This window comes from Lepidochelys kempii, chromosome 2, assembly GCF_965140265.1.
Source record: "Lepidochelys kempii isolate rLepKem1 chromosome 2, rLepKem1.hap2, whole genome shotgun sequence".
Classification (NCBI taxonomy): domain Eukaryota; kingdom Metazoa; phylum Chordata; order Testudines; family Cheloniidae; genus Lepidochelys; species Lepidochelys kempii.
In genome coordinates, this window is record NC_133257.1 from 57748897 (window position 1) to 57774855 (window position 25959).

At 40.7% G+C, this 25959-nt stretch overlaps 2 protein-coding genes across 4 annotated transcripts in view; one reads left to right on the forward strand and one right to left on the reverse strand.

Moving 5' to 3' along the window:
* The window catches only part of SBSPON (somatomedin B and thrombospondin type 1 domain containing), a 51503-nt gene extending 36051 nt beyond the window's left edge, over positions 1–15452 (forward strand). The window contains exon 5 of the mRNA XM_073330845.1: positions 15297–15452. Within this exon, the coding sequence (XP_073186946.1) occupies positions 15297–15375 (79 nt within the window). The 3' untranslated portion in view covers positions 15376–15452. The remainder of the gene's footprint in view (positions 1–15296) is intronic.
* TERF1 (telomeric repeat binding factor 1) overlaps positions 1–25959 on the reverse strand; it is a 40735-nt gene that overhangs the window by 9175 nt on the left and 5601 nt on the right. For all 3 annotated transcript variants that reach the window (XM_073330842.1, XM_073330840.1, XM_073330843.1), the window contains exons 3-9: positions 19404–19534; positions 17951–18037; positions 15486–15635; positions 11926–12035; positions 10060–10125; positions 7918–8021; positions 6913–6986 (exon numbers count right to left, since the gene is read on the reverse strand). In XM_073330842.1, coding sequence (XP_073186943.1) covers positions 6913–6986; positions 7918–8021; positions 10060–10125; positions 11926–12035; positions 15486–15635; positions 17951–18037; positions 19404–19534 — 722 coding nt within the window. The remainder of the gene's footprint in view (positions 1–6912; positions 6987–7917; positions 8022–10059; positions 10126–11925; positions 12036–15485; positions 15636–17950; positions 18038–19403; positions 19535–25959) is intronic.

Here is a 25959-nt window from a genome sequence, read left to right on the forward strand (position 1 = left end):
TTCACTTGAGAAATAAGTATCAAAAGGAGATGCTGTGTACCAACAGCAATGGCATTTCAAATGTTAGTTCTTTTTATATGTTTAGTACTTTTTATCCAGGATTTTAAATACAAGCACGTGTGTATTATTTCCATTTAAGACAGAGGTAAGCAACTTGCTCAAGGTCATAAAGCAACTACCCATCTGACATCTAGTCATGTGCACTAACCAGAAGACCATACTACATCTAAACTAATCTAAGACTACAGCAGTATATTTAGTATGTTTTGCTATTAATGCAACTATAATGATAGGCCCACAAGTACAAAATTAAACATACAAAATGCATCATAGAATATCAGGGTTGGAAGGGACCTCAGGAGGTCATCTAGTCCAACCCCCTGCTCAAAGCAGGACCAATCCCCACTTAAATCATCCCAGCCGGGGTTTTGTCAAGCCTGACCTTAAAAACTTCTAAGGAAGGAGATTCTACCACCTCCCTAGGTAACGCATTCCAGTGTTTCACCACCCTCCTAGTGAAAAAGTTTTTCCTAATATCCAACCTAAACCTCCCCCACTGCAACTTGAGACCATTACTCCTTGTCCTGTCCTCTTCTACCACTGAGAATAGTCTAGAACCATCCTCTCTGGAACCACCTCTCAGGTAGTTGAAAGCAGCTATCAAATCCCCCCTCATTCTTCTCTTCTGCAGACTAAACAATCCCAGTTCCCTCAGCCTCTCCTCATAAGTCATGTGTTCCAGACCCCTAATCATTTTTGTTGCCCTTCGCTGGACTCTCTCCAATTTATCTACATCCTTCTTGTAGTGTGGGGCCCAAAACTGGACACAGTACTCCAGATGAGGCCTCACCAATGTCGAATAGAGGGGGACGATCACGTCCCTCGATCTGCTCGCTATGCCCCTACTTACACATCCCAAAATGCCATTGGCCTTCTTGGCAACAAGGGCACACAGATGACTCATATCCAGCTTCTCGTCCACTGTCACCCCTAGGTCCTTTTCTGCAGAACTGCTGCCTAGCCATTCAGTCCCGAGTCTGTAGCTGTGTATTGGGTTCTTCCGTCCTAAGTGCAGGACCCTGCACTTATCCTTATTGAACCTCATCAGATTTCTTTTGGCCCAATCCTCCAATTTGTCTAGGTCCCTCTGTATCCTATCCCTGCCCTCCAGCATATCTACCACTCCTCCCAGTTTAGTATTATCCGCAAATTTGCTGAGTGCGCAATCCACACCATCCTCCAGATCATTTATGAAGATATTGAACAAAACCGGCCCCAGGACCAACCCCTGGGGTACTCCACCAAGTACTGCACCGATAACTCCATCGAGTTATCAAATATGACAAAAGAATTTCCAAACCCAACAAAGCTAGAAACCCTCCCAACTCAACCCTCAAAAAAGTCTTTAGTCATAGAGTTAAAGACCAGAAAGGACAACTAGGTCATCTACTCTGACCTCCTGCATATCACAAGACACCAACACCACCTAGCACCTGCACAGTAAAAAAACAGAAATTAGACCAAAGTATTAACTGTATCAGGCTGGATAAAAATCTATGATTAATTTAAATTAAAAAATCAATTTAAAAATTATTTTTTTAAATTGATTTTTTAATTTAAATTAAACACAGGTATACTTTTAAAATAAACCTATTTAAAATTTAATTTGAAACTTACTATAATTAAAATTTAAATAAAAAATATTAAGCAGCACAAATTTTCTGTTGAAGATCAAAGTAAAGAATTGGTGGAAGTCACAGGCTAAGCACGTGGAATCAGACTTTGTTGAAGTGCTAAACTAATTTCTGACAGCAGTAGCCTCTTCTGTCAGAGAATATTTTCTTCATTTCAGTTTATTCAACTACTTCAGTTCAATTATTAGTTCAGGGTGGCCCAACTGGTGGCCAATGGGCCACTTCTGGTGCTCATGTTGTCCACTCCCCCAGCAGTAGCTGCCTGGAATGTAGAGAGCATTGCAGTGAAATGCTGCACATGCCAGAAACCTGCTCTACAAAATGGCGTCCTTCGCATGGCATGACTTCTCACGTACCATGAGTGCGAGGTCTCGCGGCACGGAGGATGTCATTTTGTGCTACAAAATGGTGTACTCTGTACAGTAGTACTTGTACATATGGTTCATGTGAGGTCACACTGCCTGGAGGACACCATTTCATTTCTGTATTTGGCATGCGGAGGTGCTGCACAACTGCTCATGCACCCCATGTGACTTAAAAGTTGATTGAGTCAAGAAACCAACTGGGAGTTGCAAACCAGGAAAGCTCTTTTTCTTCTTCTGATCTATGATTAGTGTGAGAGGATGAGCTCTATTAGTTCTAAAATCTTGAAGGAAAATCAGTTCAATTTACTAACTGCAGATAATACTTTGTTTTATTCAACAGTTTGCTTTGAATGAAAAACAGGTTTTGATAAACCCTTTTCTCATGTATCAGCATATTTCAGATTTTTTGTATTAAATAAAACTATTTAAAATGCTATTTGTGTGCAATTTTAATCAAATTAGAATTTCCATCCAACTAGAGCTTGACTCAAATCACAAGTAAAAATCTAGTAAATCCACCTTTTTAAACAATTAAAAATATAAAAATGATTAATCTGAATAAATGAAAGAGGAACTATATAATTTCTTAAATAAGTGTATATAGATATGGTGCATCCTCCTGATTAGTAAAAAGTAATACCAAGCTCAGTGTAAAGGCTATGTTTAGATGAAAAAAACCCCAACATACTGGAATGGTTACCAAGCAATGAGAGTCAACCTTTCTTTAGGAAATAACTAAAAAGTAAAAACGCAAAAGATACAAAATGTATTTAAATCAAAGTTTCCAGTTTACTTATTTAAATCATAATTAAAATTGACGATTTAAAATCAATCCACAATGTTCTCGTAATATACTATAGCAACTTAACTCTTTTGGACATATGTAAAGATGAATAGGAAAAGAAAAATCCAAAACATAGCCCTTCCTCTGGGAATTCCCTGCTCTCAGAGCATACAAATCTAGGGGAACTGTCAGCTCAAGTGTCCCAGCTGATCTCAACTTTCAGGGTAAAGCATGGAGAGGGCCAACTTTTAATATACTCTAACTATAACTATAAAGCCTGTCACGTTTCAGGTTCAGACATCTCAAATTCCATAAAGAAACAAATGGGAAGTAAATGGAATCTAGTTTTATAGCTCTAACAGGTACCATTTCATTCATAAAAAAAATGAAGCAAACCATTTGGGAGTTCATAGCCCTACTAAAGGCTCACTTTTAACTAGCCTTCCAATGCTGATGTCCACTCCTAAACCTTACCAGTCTCTCAAACAGCATATTGTATACAGAATTAAGCAGATTTTCAAATCACGCAGAAAAAAAAAAAAGAGTAAGAGGGAACTAAAATATTCTCTCATAATTTTACTGTTTGCATCATCCCTTGCTGTAATATATCTTAAGTAATATTGTAAGCTGCTTAGAGGAGGAATAGCAGTATGCCTTCTCCGTTTGCTAGAGAACTAGGCAGCAGCAGTAACAGTAACTGGCAGATTTCAGAATTGGACCCTACCTCCCTCTGCTTTTGCCCTGTTCTTTCATAAGGTGAACACATTTTTCATGTAAATCTAAATGTACTCATCAGTTGTCATTTTTCACCCCAGGATCATAAAGAGTTTTAATGATAAAGGAATAACTCTGTAAGGGTGAGTTATTCTGGAAATGCTACCAGAAGGGTAACCATGGCAGTGCTAGCACACTACATGATTTATGCCGCCAGACCCTTTCTTACTCCTATGTATTATTTAAGAATCGCATTGTGATAGCAACCAGAAAGTACCACTAGGATAGGAGCCTGAGCCTCATTCTGTTAAGTGCTGTAAAAAACACAGACACCATCCCCACCCTGAGTTTACATCCTAAAAATATTTCCATTTCATATAAACTGAATTTTAGTTTAAAATGTCAAGCTTCCTCAGTCCCGAGTGTCCCCTTCCAAGCCCATTCCTAAAATGTAGGATGAAGGACTCTACAAACATTGGGACTCAATAGCTTAGATTTATTCAGGGCTAGATTTGTTCCAGGTTAATGCTGCTAGTTACCACCCGTTAAGCCAAATGGCGAATCTGGCCACAAAAAGAGCAAGCCAGTACTGACCCAAATTGAAAAGTTGGTGACAAATAATTACAAAAAGCAAAACTAACAGTTTAAATCCTCTGTGATAAGCTACTACAAACTCCTCTTAAATCCTTTACATATAATTGCTCTTTGGAAACCAGTATTACACATCCTTGGAAGTTAAATTGAATCCTCCCCACCAACCTGTCCAAAAAAAAAAAAAAAAAATCAAATCTAAATTTTCTTTTTTGACACAAATAAAGGTCCAATTCTGGATCCCTTGCTTCAGCAGCAAGCCCCACTGATTGCAGTTGGGCTACTCATGGCACTAAAGAACTTCTCACACAAAGAAGGGGTATAAAAGGGAGCTCTCTAGCACCGTAAAATAAGTAAGTGGCACTTGCATCTGTAGAGTTCAATTTACTACTGAAAGGCATTAGAAATTACAGAGGATTTTCCTTTCAATAGTGTTGCATCAGACTAAAATGTAGCTTAACTGAAAAATGTTGCTATGAAAAGCTGAAAATAGGCACTGAACCATTGCAATGAAATGCCATTACAAAACAAGAACAAACAAAGCCAACATTGAAAGAGGGACTGCATGGAAAAGGGAGTTCTAAAAGTCAACAACCCTTTGTGACATTCACAGCATTCTTTAATGCATGCAAACAGTCTTATATAACCCACATAATTATGTGGGTGAGCAGACTCAACTTTTTGGAATACCAAAAACATTGCTCTGTGTAATATGGATACTAGAGATCCCACTGACAAGGACTACTGCACAGAAATAGCAAGGAGATAAAGTATGCATTCTATAGGTTCATGAGAGCAATTGTGTAGAATTTGAATTTTTTTCTTTCCATTTTTTATAAGAATTTAGGAATTTTTCCCATCCCCTACCAACTTTTATCCATTTCCGTCTGTTGTTGGGTTTCTGCATTTTTATAGGGTTGACTTTACCATATAGTTAGGAACTGTAACCATCATAGCTTCTAGTCTTTGTAAGGTATCTGTTCACAACGATCATTAAAGTCAGCACAAGTCTGGGAAAGGTGTTTGTAATTAACTACTGATGCAGAACTACCATAGCAAAGAACAAAATATTGATAATATATACAGTTTTTCTGTATTAGTGAGGAGTGAAAACTTAGCACCAGGTGCAGTATAAGTGTTTTTTTTTTTTTTTTTTTAAATCATGTGGCAATGTGCCAATATTCTTCATGTCATTAAGTGGCAGTTTTTGCTACCTTCATCAATAATGAAACAAGAGGAAAGGGGGCGCTGCTTTGAGCAATTTGGCTATGTTTCTGTAAGAAGGGAATAAATATTTTAAGGCAAACAGATGCATTGTTAATGTGCCCCTCTAAAATTTTGTTTTGATAAAACATCTGTAGCTTCTAAGGAGATTGTAAAGTTTCTGCCATGGTTAAGCTTTGCTTTGAAATTTGTTTTTCAAATCAGTGTTTTAATGTGGTGCCTGTTCCCATATCTAGTCTCTGGGGGGTATGGATTTTGGTGGCTTAATAATGGATCTCTCATTAGTAGATGGTCTAGTTTGAGGATTGGATGTACCTGTAAATTTAACCAGTACTTTGACTTCAATATAGGCTATTAAGGAAGGGAAGAATAAAGGAGCTAGAAGGACATTTATCTACAGCAGTGGTTCCCAAACTTGTTCCGCCGCTTGTGCGGGGAAAGCCCGTGGCGGGCCAGGCCGGTTTGTTTACCTACTGCGTCCGCAGGTTCGGCCGATCGCAGCTCCCAGCGGCCGTGGTTCGCAGCTCCAGGCCAATGGGAGCTGCTGAAAGTGGCGCGGGCTGAGGGACGTATTGGCCGCTGCTTCCAGCGGCTCCTGTTGGCCTGGAGCCGCGATCGGCCAAACCTGCGGACATGGCAGGTAAACAAACTGGCCCAGCCCACCAGGGGCTTTCCTTGCACAAGCGGCAGAACAAGTTTGGGAACCACTGATCTACAGTAAACTGATAGGAAAGTTGTTTTCTCTAGTTATTCTTAAAAATTTGAATTACAAAAATAAGTTCGTCTTTTCCTGATGAACTCAAGGTAAAAGGATGAAACAGCTTGTGTCAGGCTGTTGTAAATGACAGTTTGGAGACTCCAGATTTACAACAATCTTGTGCTGTCTATCTCTTCAGAGTGCCCCTCTACGTTGAAAACTGAAGCCTATATTTTAGCTTTAAGAGTTAGAAGATTTTATCATTATTTTGAACGTCGTGACAGTCATTTCAAAAAGTTTACTGTATACCAGATGTATTATTTCAAAACAGTAGTAGTCTTGTTCCCAAGCAAAGTCAAGTGCACTTTAAATACCCTTTTCATAACATCCCTATATTAAGGTCATATTTCTAGGTTTCCCAAAGTTAGGTGGTACTTTAGTTTGTGTCTGTGATGTAACTAGCGTTTAAAATAGTGACTACAAACAGATTTCTACATTTTCTTCATGGATAAGGCCTTTATGAAATGCAGCATTATGGGAAGTTGCCTGTTATCAGACTACTGTAATAGGTTTACTTTGAAAACTCCATCCCAATTATGTATTTTCACCCTTACAATGGAGCACTTTGTTCACTAAGGTGACAGTCCAACATTAAGCCACTGCATGACAAAATCATTGGTGCTGGCTTGTCCAAAGCTCCTGCCAGGAACTGCTGTCTTATAGCAACATACTGCACAGTAACTAAAGTTGGAAAGAATGCTATGTTACATTTCCTCTGATGGAATACCCATACATTTTGTAGATTAATTTTAGGTCCATTTATAGCATAAAACCAATACACACCTGCTTCTTTCGGCGAGTTGGCCTGTGAGACAGAGATTTTCCATCATTTTCAATGTTCTGCAAATCACTGAGACCTAAATTAATAAGGTAAACACTCAAAGATCAATAAAGGTCAACGTTCTGAACCCAATTCTCCACAGTAACATTCACACCCGTGAGAAGCAAGAACAAAGTGAGTGTAGAATATTACTATCTACTTTGGACTATTGTAAGTGTCTATGTGGGATAAGCACAGTAGAGAATCTGACCGTCTGTTGGGGTACTCAAAAAAGAAGGATACTTACAAACGGCCACTAAATTCCTGCAAGAGATTGTACCAGTAAAAGAATTTTACTTGTACTTTAAATATTTAATGAACAAGAATTCTGAACAGCATTAAACATTTCTCCATTACTACAAATAAAACAGTACAAAATCTACCTTGTAACTATTTACATGCACCTTTGACCACCTACCCATCTCCCCTGCGGCTTATTTTAACAGCCTAAATCTGTGCAGCTTTGCCACAGCTGTCTTTTTTAAAAAGCTAGTCACTGCCTTCCTGTTTCTTCTTCCTCCCCTACAAAATGAGGAATTTCTCCCCAGAATTACCCTAGCCAGAGATCCAGGACAGACACTACTAACTGATTTCCTATAAATAAAATATACTCTAAAGTGCAATAAATCATGAAGTGGAAAGCATAAATCAACTGTTTCCTAGATCTTTTGGTTTGTTGGTGACTTCAAATCTTTTTACAAATTTTAGCTCTTGAAGCTTTAGAATTTGGCCCTCAAATCTGAAACCAGGCAGAATCTTGAGGCACCGTGATTGCGGCTTTCCTGTTCCAAATGCAGACAAAAAATGGTAGAGTACTTGAAGAACAAGCTAATAGCAAATTTCAAGGGAGGAAAACAGTCATGTAGAGGTAATATTTTGAAAGCCCACGAGTGTCAAGAATTTATCTGTGAATTGTTATATTGCATTCGGTGTACCACAAGTCTTAATGAAAGCCACAGCATACTCACTTTGAAGACAACTGGTATTTCTGTGTTTTGTTATCCCATTAGAAGACACATTTTCTAGCTTCCAGAGGGTGTGGCGTGCTAAGGAATAAAGGTGTTTGCGTGACCTGCAAGATACATAAAGATATAACGACTAGACCTGCTGAAACATTCAGGAATACATGTGACAGCTATGCAAGCTGACTTTTCGGTTTGGTTGCTGAACAAACATTTTTTCCAACTGAAACCAAAATTTTCATTTTTTCTTGGCAAAACAAATCATCAATCTGAAGTGACATTTCAAAACTGTTAGTTTCGAAAGTTTCAAAAGAAATAGTTGCCTACATTTCCGTAACTGCTGTTCTTTGAGGTGTGTTGCATATGTACATTCCACTAGAGAGGTGTTTGCACCCTCTTGCAAAGATGTCAGATTTTTTCCCCCCCTCAGAGGTACCCATTGGGGCAGCTTGAGCGGCCACGTGGCACTGTGTGCTGGTATAAGAAGGCAGAGCCACCCCAACCTGTCTCTTCCTTCATACCTATCTGACTCCAATAGAGAGGGGAAGGCAGGCAGATTGTGGAATACACCTCAAAAGAACAACTGTTGCTGAAAGGTAAAAAACTGTTTCTTCGAGTGATTGCACATGTCAATTCCACGTAGGTGACTCTCACGGAAACAGCTATGGAAGTGGGTTCAGAGTCCATCTAAACAGTGATCACAGGATCACCTGTCTGAAACTGGCATTGTCTCTGCACTGACAGTTGATGGTGTAATGAGAAGTGAAAGCGTGGACTGATGATCAACTTGCTGCATTACAAATATCAACAATTGGTACTCAAGCCAGGAAATCTGCAGAAGCTGCTTGTGCTCTAGTAGAATGTGTCAGTTCTGGAGATGGTAGGGTTGTGTTACACAGTTGGTAGCACAAATAGATGCAGGGAGAGATCCAGAAGGAGATTCTCTGGGAGGAAACTGGATTGCCCTTAACTCTATCAGCAACTGTGACAAAGAGCTGTAAAGAAGTTTGGAAAGATTTAGTGAGCACTCGGTAGAAAGCTAATGCTCTTCTCGCATCCAGTGAGTAAAGTCTTTCTTCATGCTTATGGTGATGGGGTTTGGAAAAAATGTTGGCAGATATCTCGGTTAACATGAAAACTAGAGAGACTACTTTTGTAAGGACATAAGGGTGTGGACAGGGATAAATCTTATCCCTTTAAAAACGGTATAAGGTGGTTCTGATACTAGAGCTCTCAGATCACCAACTCTTTTGGCTGAGGTAATCACTACTAGGAATACTACCTTCATGGAAAGGTGAAGGAAGGAACAAGTCACAAAAGTTTCAAAGTGGAGTCCCATTAGACTAGTCAGGGCTAAATTAAGGTCCCCAAGAGAGATGGGGTCCCGCACTTGAGGGTACAGTCTGGCCATGCCCTTCAGAAATTGATTAACAATGGGGTAGGAGAAAAGGGGCCTATTATCCTCCCGTATACGGAAAGCGGAGATAGCAGCCAAATGTACCCTTAGGGAACTAATGGTCACATTCTGTTTTAGATCTAGAAGGTAGTCCAGCGCAGCTTTCGGGGTGCTTTGTGAGGAGACAAGGGGCAAAAATTGTGGATTGGTCCTGCTTGAAGCAGGGGGTTGGACTAGATGACCTCCTGAGGTCCCTTCCCACCCTGATAATCTAGGATTCTATGATGAGCCCAAATGGAGAAGCACTTCCACTTGGGCAGGTAAGTGATTCTAGTCGAGGGTTTTCTACTATTTAGAAGTACATTCTGGACAACTATCACTGGCGGTATGAAGGAACTGGAGGGGGATCGGGGATAGCTCTGCCCTCTTATACCAGCACGCAGTGGCGTGTGGCTATAAAGAGCCCTCAAGCTGCCCGATGGGTACTGCCGAGGGAAAGAAAAAAAAAAAAATCTCCAACATCTGTGCATGAGGTGCACACAAATCTACAGTGGAATTGACACATGCCATTGCTTGCAGAAGAACAAGCTGTTCTAAATTAGTTTCCTCTTTTTTTAGTCAGCCAAGACTATTCAAGAATTTGGGATGAATTCTCAAAGTTTTGGTTGCCTCAAAATTGCATTTTTTGGCAAATTTTCCATCAAAATTTCACCCAGCTCTAGTAACACACAGCAACAAAAAAAATTCTCTACCTTTTTAGAGGTTCTCTTGCATTCTCTGATGATTCATTTGCAATACTTCTTTGATCTTCTAGATTACTGAAGGAAAAAAAAAAAAAAAAGATAGAAATGTTTAAAAGCCAAAAGTCATCCCCTAGACTTCAGCCCTTCTGTCTAGACAGGTTTCAGAGGAACAGCCGTGTTAGTCTGTATTCGCAAAAAGAAAAGGAGTACTTGTGGCACCTTAGAGACTAACCAATTTATTTGAGCATGAGCTTTCGTGAGCTACAGCTCACTTCCTCTCTAATAAAACTTCTAACAAAGCATACAAAGGTTAGCTATGTAGAACCATTAACCTCCTTAGAGACCCATTAGCAGCCTATCCTTAAATCTACCCAAAGCATAAAAAAAAAAAAAAAAAAAAAAAAAAGACAGACCAGTGGCAATCCCCAGGCCTGCCAAAAAACAAGAATGTGACTAAATACAATACATGTTAAAATTGAAATATTAATTATAAAGAAGTCCTTCAAAGAGTAGTATGCCCATATTTTCAAACTTTAATTCTAAACACTTCTTATAGACAAACTATGGAAACCATTTGTATTCTTCAACTAAATCTTCCCTATCCTGTATTCTATCACTCTCTCTCAAGAGATGTAATCAGCGTAAGGCACCATCCTTACAACATTTTGCAATTACTCTTCACGAATAGTCTAATCTGCATCCAAGTTACCTTCCTTAGTGAAATGTTCAGATCAAGCATAAAACAGTAGCAGTGAGGACTACATCCACAATGAAGATCTAGCCCACCATCTTTCTCAGTAAGAAACAACTTGTAGCAGATCTAGGATTTCAATAATCACCTCAGCACATTCAGTCAGAATGAAAAGTGAATGGTCTTCAAGTTTAATCAGTCAAACCTCCACAACATTCCTCATTATTAAAAAGCACATCAGCGCTTTCAAACAGAAGCGTTAAGAAGTTCAACTGATTTGGAGTAGAGCAAACAGTTTTTTCGGTTACTGGTTTGGAGAGACCCAACTACTTTCTACACTATGACTACAACTAGTAAACAGATGACCTAATTTACTAGAGTCATCAGTGAACTAGGGATGGGTTCCTCCCCTCCACTTTGGCAGAAGCATACCAGGGCATGAAACCCTCGTCTCCCTGCTCTTTCCTCTTCATATACCAGTATGTCCTGAATTTGAAGGGCAGGACTAAAAAAGCTTGAGCATAAAGAAAAGTTAAAATAGATTTCAATGTTTTTAACTGTCACAAGGTTTTGTTCTCTAACATTTGTTCAAGTTAAAAATGCATCTTCAACAAATAGTTACCAAGTCCGTGCCAAGCCCTACCAACTTGTTTTCTGTTGGACATTATCTTTTGGAAGAATTCTTTTACCTCCTTATAGTAGAGCCCTGCGCGGGACTATATTTTTTAATCCTGCTCCCGTCCTGCCCCTTACCTGGTCCCACATTGTTTCTTGCATTTGTATCCTGCTCCCACCCACAAAAAGTTAGATCCTGCAAGAGAGATTAGCCCATGCTACTAAAAAAAAACAAAACAAACAAACAAAAAAACCTACAGTTGGTTAATATATTGTAAAAAAAATGGAATTCACACAATTTTTATATTAAAAGAATAAACAAATCTTGCTTAAATCATGTAAAAAACCACTAAATCAGACAAGTCTTTCTAGCTCTCACTTAGTCTGAGTATTAAAAGTCTGAGTATTAAAACCTTTTTTTTTTTTAAAATAAAGTTTCCCCACAAATTGCTGCAGTCTGTTTTTTTTTTTTTGCAACCCAAAACAAAGTAAATTTTACTCACTAAGCTAATTTCAAGTACCACTGATAAATTCTTATGTGGTTACTGGTATGATGCTCAGTTACAAACCTTTGTTCTGTTTCCAAATTACTTTCATTATTTGTTTCAATACTATTTCCAGGTTTATTGTGAGACATTGTTGCTTCCAGTCTTTTAGTCTCCACCTCTTCTGTGGCTGCCTATGAGGGTTGTAAGAGCAAGTGATGCATTTATTTGAACATAAACTGCAGCTAAGTAACAACATATATTACTGTTATAACACATGAAGTAGTTACTTTCAAGACATTTCTAATAGTAACATTTTGCCATTATGATAATGCTACTTTGAATATATTTCATTAGGTTACGCATAGAACTAAAGTTCCATCAGAACACTTACCAAAGTTCAATAACCAAAGACATTTTAAGAGAGGAACACATTTGATGCTATGTACATTAATAGTTATACATGTTCAAACAAACAAGGGTATGCGGGAGATGAACGTTGTATGTTTTAGAGCAATTCTAAGGGAGCAAATGTTATTATAAAGGCAGATTCAATGGTACTGCTTGTATGAATAGATCATACCGGCTTTCTTGCAATTTTAAATTTAAAACTAAATATCTGATCGCTCAGAATTTAAGAATATTGGTACGACATGTACAGCAGACACTTTTGGTGTGGCTGTAACAGTAACAAATATTATCAAGATATATTTTATACACAAGTGGAGAGAGAAGCAGAAAAAGTGTAATATTCATAGTCAGCTATTTAAAACCATCAATGTGTCAGATAATGCTTGAAAATTTAAAGTTAAAGGGACACATTTGAAAATCATGTTTGTGCCTGAAAATGTTGTACCTATTATTTTTAAAGTTAAAACCCGAGATTGTAACTGACAAATTGAAAAAAAAATTATCATTCCCAATTTACTGTGTATGAATTCAGATGGATTTTGTTGATGGCACTTCCTGTCTCAGTACTAGCCTGATGACACTGTCTCCACATTGCTCTGGCACAGCTTACCTACTCGCTCTTTTCAAGGCCCGGCAAGGAGCTCACCAATAGCAGTAGCAGCTGCACTTTTGAAGATTGAGTTTGGTGGTAGTCAAGAAAGTCAATCCTTCACTCTGACCCACATATGGGCCCCCTTTACCCTACCCACCTCCCTGCATGGTACCAGGGGACAATGCAGCCAAGTGAGGTGGAGTTGTGGGACTTCTCTATGCCAGGGAAGTACAGGCATCTCTGTGGGCATTTGCAGGAGGGGAAGGCAGCTGACTGTGCAATGGAAGGAGGGAGCTGTTGGCTCCCCAGGATTCCTCTGCATGTACCAGAAAGTACTTCGGACATTGAAAGGACTAACCTCAGTGATGCTCCTGAAGAGGTTAACAGGGATGGGTAGGAAAGCAGGTGTGGTATACTGTGGGCCTCAGAACACTTGGTGTGGAGCTCCTGGGCCTTCCTGTCTCACCTCTACTGAAGAGAGGCATAGCAACAGTAGGGAACCGTCTAAAGCAGAGGTGGGCAAACTATGGCCCGGCAGGCCACATCTGGCCCAAGGGACCATCCTGCCTGGCCCTTGATCTCCTGGCCGGGGAGGCTAACCCCTGGCCCCCCCAGTACTGTTCCCCCTCCCCCGCAGCCTCAGCTTGCTGCACCACCAGCGCTCTGGGCAGTGTAATTGGCTCTGGCCAGGAGGCTGCGAACTTCTGCTGCTCTGAGCAGCATGGTAAGGGGGTGAGGAGCAGGGGGGTTGGATAAGAGGCAGGGGGTCCTGGAGGGCAGTCTGGGGACAGGGAGTGGTTGGATGGGGCAGAGGTCAGGGGACAGGGGTCCCAGGGGCGGTTGGATAGGCGTGGGGTCCCGGAGGGCCTGTCAGAGGGTGGTCAAGGGACAAGGAGTGGGGGGGGGCAGGCGGGGGGGAGGTGGTGGTTGGATGGGTCAGGAGGTTCTGAGGGGGGCAGTCAGGGGTCAGGAAGTGGGAGGGGACAGAGGCCAGCCTGTTCGGAGAGGCACATCCTTCCCTACCCGGCCCTCCATACAGTTTCATAACTCCAATGTTGCCCTTGGGCCAAAAAGTTTGCCCACCACTGGTCTAAAGGGATTTTCTTTGGTGCCCTAACAGGAATCTGAATTTTTTTTAACCAATTGAAAAAGAAAAAAAAAAGTTAGAGCCTGTCATGGATTAACAAAGCAACTGACTGCTCAGCCAGAGCTGACTGGCAGCCCCACAGCTGCTGTGAGGATAAAAGGGCTACAAGGCAGGAGGGTGGGCAACTGCCAGAGACAGAGGGATAGCAGAGAAAGGATCTCTCCAGTAGACTGGTGAGAAGCTGCCAGACAAACCAACCCACCAAAGGGGGAGAAACAGGGCAAGAAGCTGGGGAAGATTACAAAGGTAGGAAGTCACTCAGAGAACAGTAAGGGTCTGTGAAGGGCTAGTGCTGGCTGTTACTAACAAAGGCCTTGGGCTGGAACCCAGTGGAGCGGATGCACCTACCTACCTTAGCCAGGGTCTTTTACAGAAGAAGCTCCTATCTCCAGGAGAATTAGGACTGATTAGCTCCTACTGGAGTGTCACAACTTCTGTTCCTGTATTATCCTAACGGGGACAGAGACTATTGAAGACCTGTCCAGGAGGGGTCAGTTCCTGACAGTGACTTGACAAATGCAGAGTTGGGGTGTGACAGCATAATGAGCAACAGAGACAGGTTGGTGTAGTTCCCCTTTCTGCTATAAGGGGACACTAACAGATAAAGACCCCCATATTACAGTGCTACTTTGAATGCTTTAAGTGTACTTAATACTTTGAATGCTCTCCGCTTCTAAAAAAGTTACAGCAGCTCAGATTTGAGTTAAAAGACTTGTTTCTCTCTCTTCTTTAGTTTTGTAAAATCCCACACAAAGTTTTAGAAGCAATCCCCTGAATTACTCAATTTAAAAAAAGCACACATTAAAGAATTTCCCCTCACTGTTGACTATGTATAGTTTTCATGAATATATCTTTTCAGTATCTGCGTAAAAGAAGATGGAATTTAATAAAGTGTCATCCTGAAAATGAACTGCGGTAGAAGTGTTATTCCTTCCTATTTGAAATCATTGTTGAGATAGATGGTGCATAAGGAACATTTTTATTAGAGAGAGAAGTGAAAATAATTTGATTCGTTAATCGGATATTAACCTACAATAAATGTCTAAGCGGTATAATACTAAAAGTTTTATAGGCTTAAAGAAAAAATAAAGCATGAAATAGCTAGGTACAGTATTTTTAAACAATCTGTTCTAGATGACAAAAAGTGGTCCTCTTACCCATACGCAACTTTAAAAGGATCCAGTTTTAATCAGACAATTCTTATTTTCTCATATTTCTTTTCTAAATAAAGCTCGTTGTGCAATACTTTCATTTCCCACATTAAGAAAATATTTTCTGTAGTAACTTTTGTGAAATTTATTCTAGTATTCGTCTCTCAAGCACAAGCTTTTCGTTGTTTATTAACGGAACCATATGTGGAAAGGTAAGGCTCTTTTATCTCTAAAAGTGCTCAAGGTACTGTTCTAGTTCAGGAGTTGAGTTGAACATTTTCCATCCCCTTTATTTTGCCTCATCGTACACCATTTTTATCAGTTTTGTGTTTACTCAACATACCTTGATTAGAAAGTTTGTTGAGTTTTCTTTCAAGAAAACATCAATGTAAGACTTGATTTTATTGATCAAGAGATTATAACTGAAGCTCTGGAGGAAAGGCAGATCTGGATCATTCCCATTAATTATTAAGGCCAGCTTCATTCTTAAAGCCTATAACAGAAAGAAAATTCAGAATATACCAAAAATTCATGTTTTTTATGTAATTATATAAGTAACACCTGCAAATATATTTTATAATCTGCTTAATATCACTTCTCAAATTTCTATTCTACACTGGCTGGAAATGGCAGTTATCAAAAACTTAGAAGAAAGGAAGGCTATTTACTAGTAACTGAGTCTTCTGAAGGTATTGCCTACATAGATCCTTATTTTGGGTTCTGTACCGTGCCTTATGAGTACCAGAACCATTTCAAGGAGTTTACAGTTTGGGCTGCATGAACATTAAACCTATGGATTCCAAAACTTTCCAGAAGACCCTTATTTCCTCTTCACCTTCTTTAAGCCAATCCTACGACTCCAAGGAAATGGGGAAAAGGAGAGTGGAGCAGAAAATTCAAACAACTCCAGTTGTTAGTAAATAAAACTTTTTCTCTTTTATTGCCTCTGCAAATTACCACTCGAAGAGGTTAGCAATTGTTAGTAATATTCCAAAAAAAGAAGAGCCAACTAGTACTAAAGCAATGAGAAAAAGTTGGGTCAAGATGTGACCTGAACTCCAGACATCAGCCTTCCAAATCCTGCAGACAGTACTACAAATTCATGTTATGGAAGCGGACATAGCTTTAAATTCCAACTCCTCCTTGTGCTGCAATTTGTGGTAACTGACACCCCCATAAGGGTGAAAATATCACTTATAAGAGAGGAAGTGAATAGAGCACTCTGCAATGGTTCAGGTGGAAAACTCATGAGTATGACCAGAATAAAATTCAGGTGCCAGGCTTCTAGAAAACTTTCAAGTTTCTTGGAAATGCCAAGTTGCTATGGAACCCAACACAATCCATGCAGAGGAATGTATGGCTTTACCTTGTTTCTCAGCACAATCACCACATGCCTGCTTGTGATTGGTACTAAAGTTTTTTTCCTTTTTAGAGAGTGGTTCTGCTCATAAGAAACTTCATAAAAATGAAAAGTCTTTATTGATCAAATCTGTTCCCTATTGTTGGATCATAGTAAAGAAGTTATGTATTAAAATCACCAATGAGTTTGATTCCCCATAATTAGTAATACACTGGAATTTAAACTAAGAGGTCTCTTGGTTTTTGGTACTGTTTTTCTCCCTCTCTGCGTGAAACTTGCAAGCTGCTAATTGTGTTAGTACATTTAAGACAGAGTCTGTTCTCAAAGCAATTCTTTGTAACAACTACTCACAGAGACTCAAAGCAATACTCTGTAACAACAGAAACAGCACCCAAAGACTCCCCGCCCTTTTGTTGTATTCATCTCGCTTTGTTAACAATTGTGATTAAAATAGAGATAGAGGATGTATGTGGATGGATGCTTGGTGTGGATAATAACTGAATGATCAGAGAGGTGCCAGCCTAAGAATCCAGTGTCCATCGGCTGAAGAAAGCGTCAAGTGGAAATAACCAGTGGACCCCCGGAGGGCAGACTGGAATCCACCCAACAGCCTCAAGGATGGGAGAATCAAAGAACAAGAGAACATCTAGCAGCACAGAGCCGTCAGGAATGTGCCATCTGCTGATTGATTCAGCAACAGCATGATGAAGCAATTCCCACAGACTGGCATAGGAAGAAATTCCTATAAAAATGGACTCTAGAAAGTGAGAACTTTGGGGTCTGATTCTGCAAACCAACTTCCAGGAGCATCAGACAAGGCCCTGCTCCCTCCTCATGTTCAGGCCACCTGGCCAGTGGCTTGGCATAAGGAACTCTAAGGCTGGTAACTATGATAACAACCTTGCAGAACGTGTGTGTGTGAATATGAAATTGAATGGAATGTTATAGCTATAACTAACTGCTTACTAGGATTCTCTCTGTATTCACAATGAATGTGGCATTTTGCCTTTTCCCCTTTAATAAGATCCTGCTAGTTTTTATTTTATTGGTATAACGCTATGAGTATGACGAGTATCATCTGCTTTAGATACTAATCAGTTTTTATTGCTCTTTACTCCTGTTTGAAAAGTACTGACAACTACTATGAAGAATAAGGTGGATTCTATTTCTGCTTGTGAATCATTAAAATTGTTCACTGAATTCCAGTTATGCTAGTGAAATCCTAATCTAGTCAAAGTTGTATGGTCTAATTCCTGGAAGATCACTCTGACAGCTGGCTCAGTGAGAGAGGCAGCTGAAAGTATATATGGCAAACAACAAACCCCAAAGCCTGATTTTATTTCCCCCGTCCCTTAAATTCTATACAAAAATGAAAATATATTAAAAAAAAAAAACCCACACACTTTAAAAACCCACAAACCAAGACACCCAGAAGTTATCATTATTACCTTATTTGATTCAGATTCTGAAAATAGTCTTTTAAGGACTTCGGTAGCTTCCTTAAAGTATCCTTTCTCTAGGTGGACGGCTACAGCCTATAATGAGGGTAAATACATTGTATCTATAGGATATACTAAAATGCAATACCATTTAGAAAATCTGAAAGTATAAAACTTGTAGAGCTGCAGCTCTACAATGCACCAAATCTAGAGTAAGATCTCCTGCTTAAAATCTGAACTTGAGTTTTAACTGATTCCCCATGATAAGGTATTATAGTGGGAGAAATTTTTTACTATTAATTTTAGAGCCAGGAAGTTCATTAAAAAGGGGTGTATATTTTGTTATTTTTCTGCATCTAGCTATGGTACAGTGTGGGTAAGTACTTCGCTGTAAGAAACAGAAACAAGAAGTACAAGATTCAAAGAATGATTGCACATTTATATGGATGGCAAGAACTATCCAGAAATAGTGAATATTAAAAAAAGAAAGGGTTTTGAAATGACCCCATGCCCAAGGACTTAAGTCAACCTCAGCTGGGGGTTAATATAAATTTTTGCAGGTGCAGATTATCCCACAACTGTCTATTGTGGTGTATCCTCGCACCTTCCCCTGAAATTCTCATTTATGGTTTCAACAGCAATTACACCTCATCCCACTTGCATATATTTTCCTGTTTTTGAACTAATGTCATCATTTTATTTTTTAAAATCACATTCAGATGATCACATTACAGCTCTTTATTTTGATGGGTAATGTCAATTTCAGAGAGAGAAACCCTGAACATGTTGCAATGTATAGAATGTTCCAGATCATTACAATTAGCAGATAATCATATTGCATAAACAATTTAGTAATTTATTACCAAAATAAGTTTCTTCGAGTGTGTAAATGACACTAGTTCAAAAATCCAAACGTAAAGATTGGTATCTTATAAATAATCACTTCAGCACAATAAAAGTTTTTTCACATCAACATTGACTGTATGTTTGAGAAATAGAATAGCAAAATGGAGCTTCATCAAGAACTTCAAGAAAGGGCTTTAGCTTAAGTCAAGCATAAAAAATTTCAACCCCAAAACAGTAATTTAGTCAGACACCACAGGGGTCTGAAAATAGGAACCTGGAACGCAAACTCAATTCCATGCAGCTACTGTTTCACTAAACAGATCAGATACTAAATTACTCCTACTGAAATTCTTCTCCACTACCCAATGCACAGAATTAATGTTCCCTGCAGAATTACACTTTTTCACGCAGAATTTGTGATTTTCCTTCAGACAACGTTGTCCCTGGGGGCAGACAACGGGAATGTGACTACATTGGGTTATTTTGATATATAAAATATGCAGAATTCCTCCAGGAGTATAACGTATAAGTTGAACTAGAACTCAGGAAGTTTTCTTTTGAGTATGTGAATTGCTAGATTGTTTAAAAAAATATTTATGCAGATGAACACATATACCTGAATCAAAATTAAGCGATGAATATCTTCATGCAGGTTATCTGGTTTGCTTTGCTCTTCTTCAAGCAATTTCCAAATTGACAGAGCAGATTCCAAAGGTGAAATTCTCCGATCACTTTCAAAGCGATGACCTTAAGGAGAAAATGAAATAAAGTTCAGAGGTAGCTCTTTCTTTTAAAGTGGCAAATAGTAATAGCATGACACCATTTTCCTATCAGCTGAAATTATCACATTAAATATATTTAATTATATGGGTTTTTTTGTTTGTTTGTTTATATTGTGCATAATGAGTATTGGTGTTTTAAAAAGTTCACGTCTCTTCAAAATATTTTCAGTGTGAGGATTTGCTGTCTTACATTTTCTTCAGATGTGTTCTGCAGAACTGAATGAGAGTCTTTTCAACATCAGCAAAACACGACAGGAACTGAACTCCTTCCACATACTGGTGGCTGCACTACTGTGCCTTTGTTTTTAAAGCAAGTTATACTTCCAGTGTTGTGATTAGCTCAGTATTCTTGCTCAGAGGTATTAAGTTTAAATATGGTTGTTTGTATGAACAGTCTTTATTTTGGCTATATTGGTCTACATATACCTGGAATCTGGCTCAGTTTTTCCTCTTAATTTCAACTGATTAAAATTCTGACTCTCCCTCTTCTCCGTACACACCATACAGAGTAGTTTTGGAAGTTTTTTCTTTCATTTTTTAGTATCTATCTTAGCAATAGACAGAGTATCATTCCTCCTGAAACTACTGAAATAGATGTTTTAAAGTCAGCCACACTTGATATCACTTACAGTATAGCTGGAGACTCAAAGAAAACTGAAGTGCCCTCAATTTCAGAAAGCAGAAAAATATTTATATAAAAAACACATTTCTCTCTCTCTCTTCATATTGTTGCTTCAGTTACTACTAAACTGACAACTCAGTTGCAACTAGTGGCCTTTCAAAAGCTCCTGTCTTGACATTTATAAAAGAGTCTAAAGAAATCTATTTCTTGGCCACTGCCTGCAGCACCTTCCTGCCAAAGGAGGCATTTTGCCGTGCTTAATGAAGGTGTCAGCTGTAGGCTAAGTGGCTGTTCTACAAATTTCAGAAGTGGATCCACTAGTTCGTCCCACACGTGAGATTGCTAAAGATCTCATGGAGTGTGCCTTAATCCTTTCCGGGAGCACACCTTGATCCCCTCTGATGATTTGCAAGCTTCCACAATACAGTCTAATTTAGTGGTTCTCAACTGGGGTACGTCTACGGCTGGGGGTACACAGAGGTCTTCTGGGGGTACATCAACTCATCTAGATATTTGCCTAGTTTTACAACAGGCTACATAAAAAGCACTAGTGAAGTCAGTAAAAACTAAAATTTCATACAGACAATGACTTGTTTATACTGCTCTATATACTATACACTGAAAAGTACGTACAATATTTATATTCCAATTGATTTTATAGTTATACAGTAAAAATTAGAAAGTACACAATTTTTCAGTAATAGCATGCAGTGACATTTTTGAATTATATCTGATTTTGTAAGCAAGTAGTTTTTAAGTGAGGTGAAACTTGGGGGTACGCAAAACAAGTCAGACTTCTGAAAGAGGTACAGTAGTCTGGAAAGGTTGAGAGACTCTGGTCTAATCCACCCAGCGATTGAGGACTTGGAAGCTCTGTGCCCCTGGTATCTTGAGTGGAAGAACACAAACAAGGAGCACGAGCCTCTTGTGGATTCTTTATGCTTGAGATAGATGTCAGAAGAACTCTGAAAATCTAAGTGTGCCATCCCTTTTCAGTTGGATAGTGTAGTTTTGGACAGAATGAAGAAAGGTTTCTGGTGTCCTGACCACCAATTTGTCCTTTTGGAACATGTAGTAAGGCTCTTGTATAGACAAGGCTGCCAGCTCTGGTACTCATCTGATGGATGGGACAGCTACCGAGAAACAAGTCTTAATGGGTAAATAAAAGGTTGCCAGTAAAGTCAGAGGCTTGAAGGGATGGCTTGCCAGGATCCCCAAAACTACCAGAAGTCCCATTTTGGAAAAAGTAGCCTGCCCACTGGTCTGGCTAGTCTGACTGCTTGAAAGAATCTAGCTCCCTGTGGATCATCTAGATTTAGGTTGGATATTAGGAAAAACTTTTACTAGGAGGGTGGTGAAACACTGGAATGAGTTACCTAGGGAGGTGGTGGAATCCCCTTCCTTTGGGGTTTTTAAGGTCAGGCTTGACAAAGCCCTGGCTGGGATGATTTAGTTGGGATTGGTCCTGCTCTGGGCAGGGGGTTGGACTAGATGGCCTCCAGAGGTCCCTTCCAACTCTATGATTCTATGATCTGCCAGGAAGCCTGAGGATACTGCAAATAGCACACTTCTAAGAGCACATACCTGATGTGTAATGGTACTGGGCTGAAGGCCTCTGTCTATGCCTTCTTGTAGAAAGTCAAGAATAGTTAGAACTCCTGGATTTCTGGGATATGAACTGTGCTCGACACAGTTGTTGAATCTGCATTGCTTGTGGGGACTAAAGGATCTGGAAGGCAAACGGGCATGCCTCTGCACACATGGTGGTGGGCTGACCACCACTGTAAGGAACCCATATCTGATCAAGGAAGTGGTCCCACACCTTTGAAGTGGTGGTCCCACAGCTTGAAGACTTCTGATGAGTGATTGTGCCCATGGAGTGATCCCTGTGCATGACACCAGGAGTCCTAGCATTTGGAAGTGTAGTCAGATGGTAGGTATTGTGTGGCTCTGCAACAAGAAAATATAATACTGGATGGCACTAGAGAACTTTTCCTGGCACAGATGATTAAGCTGTATGCCTGGAAGAGATTCAGCATCCAAGATGTGGCCGTTTGTGCTGTTCGCTGTGATGGAGCTCTGATTAAGATGTCATCCATGAGGGTATACAGGTGAATCCCCGGCAACCCAAGTCTACTATCACTACCAAAATTTCTGTAAAAACCCCGGGGGCTGAGGACAGGCCGAATGGGAGTGTTCAGTACTGATAACATTTCCTGCTGTAGGTGAACCTCAGAAGCCTGTGGTGTCTAGACTAATGGGGATATGGAGATGTGTCTGCTAGATCTACTGAAGTCAGAGTCCCTCCCTCCCCCAGGACTGGGATGACATCACAGTCTCCACCCAAAACTCCTTCATCCACTTGTTGAGCTTTCCGAGGTTGAGGATGGCTCTCATACCTGCCCCTGCTGTGTTTCTGTACAAGGAAGAAGTTGCAGCAGAAACAAAAGAACTTTGCTTTTAAGGGAAACACTAAATACTCTCATAAGCAGAAAAGATATTTTGTTCTGGATCAGATTGTGTTTTATTGTCCAGCTGGGTGACTGGATGAAGAACAGATGGGGTGGAACTCTCAGCTCAAGGGAGTATCCTTGGTTTACTGTTTCCCTGAATCACTTGTTTGTGGTCAATAAAAGCCATTCTTCTAGGAAATGGAAATCCTGCCCCCTAGCTGCAGCTCTGGGTGGAGACCTACATTATCTCTGTCAAAGTAGACTGAGGTCCCTCCAGATTATTCCCCCCTCCCTCCCGATTCCACCACTTTTCCTTGGGGAATCGGTTGTCCCTTCATGAGGCCAAGGAGCGCCTCTCTATGAAGGCTGGTTTATATTCTCTGAGGGCCCTTAGTGGGGAAGGAAGAAACTGTTTGGGTTTTGCCACATTGTCAGCCAACACTTTATCCAGCTTTTCTCCAAAGAAGGAGCCTGTAAACTTTGCCAAACATAGGAGCAGCTTAGAGAGTTTCAACCTTCCATGGTCAAAGCTACTGGTGGCTCCTGGTTACTCCACTGGAAGCCAGGGCTTGGACTGAGAACCTCATTGCACCCATTGAGGCATCAGCTACAAATACTGTTGCTAGGGAGACTCTAATGTGGAACCAAAGTCTGGGTGGTCTCTGTTCTTAAGATCTTTGAGCAATTCTAGCCAGGAAAGAGATGCTCCTGCAAAGCAAGTAGCTACCAGGGACACTCAGAGGACGACAGCCCAGGCTTCAAAGCCCTCTTTACGAGTGGCTTCCATCTTTCTATATATGGGTTCCTTAGGGTGGAACTCCCCCACTGACAGAATAACCATATTCCTGGCGAGAGACAGTGCAATGGCATCAATCTTCAGTGTCACAGTAATAGAGCCCCTTGGTTCTTGAATGTTATAGAGCCTGAGGTTGCTGGTTAACATGAATGCCCTTGTCAGGCTTGTTCCATTCATCCCTAATAAAGTCCTCGGAGGAGTGAAGGGTTATTGCAGCCTTGGGAGGATTTCGTGGGGAGAAATTTAACTTGAGGCTTATTCTCAGTAGCCTGCTCAGGTTTCACAGCTCACCTTCTTCAGTGGACAATCAGCAGGAGGAACAAGAGCCAGAGGACTCATGTCCTGGACTTTTTATGCTTTTACTCCATTCCCGAATTTTCCAAACTTTTTAACGCACTCCCCCAAACCCCCACCCTTAACCCCTCTTCTTCCCCCCCTCCCCCTTTACTCCACACCACCACGTCTTTGCTCCTCCCTCCTGAACGTGCAAGCCAGCTGATTGCCCCAGGCAGGAGGGAGGGGGGGAGGAGTGAGGACACAGTGCACAGGCTCCCCCTCCCTCCTCAACACCACAAGCCAGCCGATTGCCAAGGGCAGGAGGCAGGAAGGTGCGCCACATCCTCGCTCCTCCCCATGGCTATCAGCTGGCTTGCGACATTCGGGGGCAGGGGGAGGAGTGAGGACTCTGGCAAGGGCAGGGGAGGGAGGACGGAGGCTGCGAGCAATCAGCTGGTTTGCGGTATTCAGGAGGCAGGGGAAGCTTGCACACCAAGTCCTTGCTCCTCCCCCCCCCTCCAGAACTCCACAAGCGAGCTGATTGCCGCAGGCAGAAGGCGCTGATCCCCAGGGTCTGCTGCTGGGCAGGAGGCTGCCAGCTGTGGACAAAGCAGGCAGCCAAATGACGTTATAGCGAAGCATTGCACAACTTTAAATGGAGCATGTTCTGTAATTGAGCAGGGATGTAAGATCGAAACAATGTTAAGTGGGGAGTTACTGTACACTATATCAACTGGTTCTCTCTTTTCCACATGCTTGTTGCCCCCCTCAAAGAATTCTAGTAGATTGGTGAGGCATGATTTCCCTTTACAAAAGCCATGTTGACTCTTCCCCAACAAGTTGTGTTCACATAGGTGTGGGACAATTTTGTTCTTTACTATGGTTTCAGCCACTTTGCCCGCTACCGAAGTCAAGCTTACTGGCCTGTAATTGCCGCGATCAACTCTGGAGCCCTTTTTAAAAACCATTTTAAAAAATTTTTAAAAATAGGTGTCACATTAGCTATCCTCCAGTCATTTAGTACAAAAGTGGATTTAAATGATGGTTACAGACTACAGTTAGTAGTCCTGCAATTTCACATAAGAGTTCCTTTAGAACTCTTGGTTGATTACCACCTGGTCCTGGTGACTTATTACCGTTTAATTTATCAATTTGTTCCAAATCCTCCTCTGACACCTCATTCTGGGACATTTCTTCAGACTTGTCACCTAAAAAGAATGACTCAGGTTTGGGAATTTTCCTCACATCCTCAACCGTGAAGACTGATGCAAAGAATTAATTTAGTTTCTCCGCAATGGCCTTATTGTCCTTCCATGCTCCTTCAGTATCTCGATTGTCCAGTGGCCCAACCGGTTGTTTAGCAAGCTCCCTACTTCTGATGCATTGAAAAATGTTTTTGCTATTACTTTGAGTCTTTGGCTAACTGTTCTTCAAAATTCTTTTTTGGCCTTCCTAATTATATTTTTACACTTCATTTGCCAGAGTTTATGCTCCTTCCTATTTTCCTCATTAGGATTTAACTTCCACTTTTTAAAAGGATGCCTTTTTGCCTCTCACTGCTTTTTACTTTGTTGTTTAGCTACGGTGGCTCTTTTCTGGTTCTCTTACTATGTTTAATTTGGGGAATACATTTAAGTTGAGCCTCTACTATGGTGTCTTTAAAAAGTTTCTATGCAGCTTGCAGAGATTTTACTTTTGATGCTGAACCTTTTAATTTCTGTTTAACTAATCTCATTTTTGTGAAGCTCTACATCTTCCTCCACAGTGCTCTGGACCTTTTAAGACTTGTGGCCCCATAGACCTCCCCTTTTTGTAGGCATCTCCTGGGACTTATCCTGAGTCGAATGGTCAGCATCCTCCTTGATTTTGGAGCCTCTTGCTACTCATGGGGATTCCCAATTCGTTGCAGCTGCTTGGGAACTTGGTAGGGAACTCCATCCGCCTGTGCAACTTATAGCCCCAGGACCGTATAGAGTTAGGGATGGAAAGCTGGGTGCACACACCTCGCCATCTGCCAAGCCTGAGAAGGCTGCCTCACATATAGGGCACATCATGGATTTGATCCATGCTTTCTTGGCTATTCTGCAAAGCCTGTAAGGGATAGAGGAGTCGGCAGGGAGATGCTGCAGCAGAGGCTCAGGAAGGGTTAAACACCCAAGGGGTTAACTGACCCAGGAAGGAGGAGGAATGCTGAGGAGGGATAACACGGCTCCCCCAACACCCAAAAAACTGTGCAGAAGAGT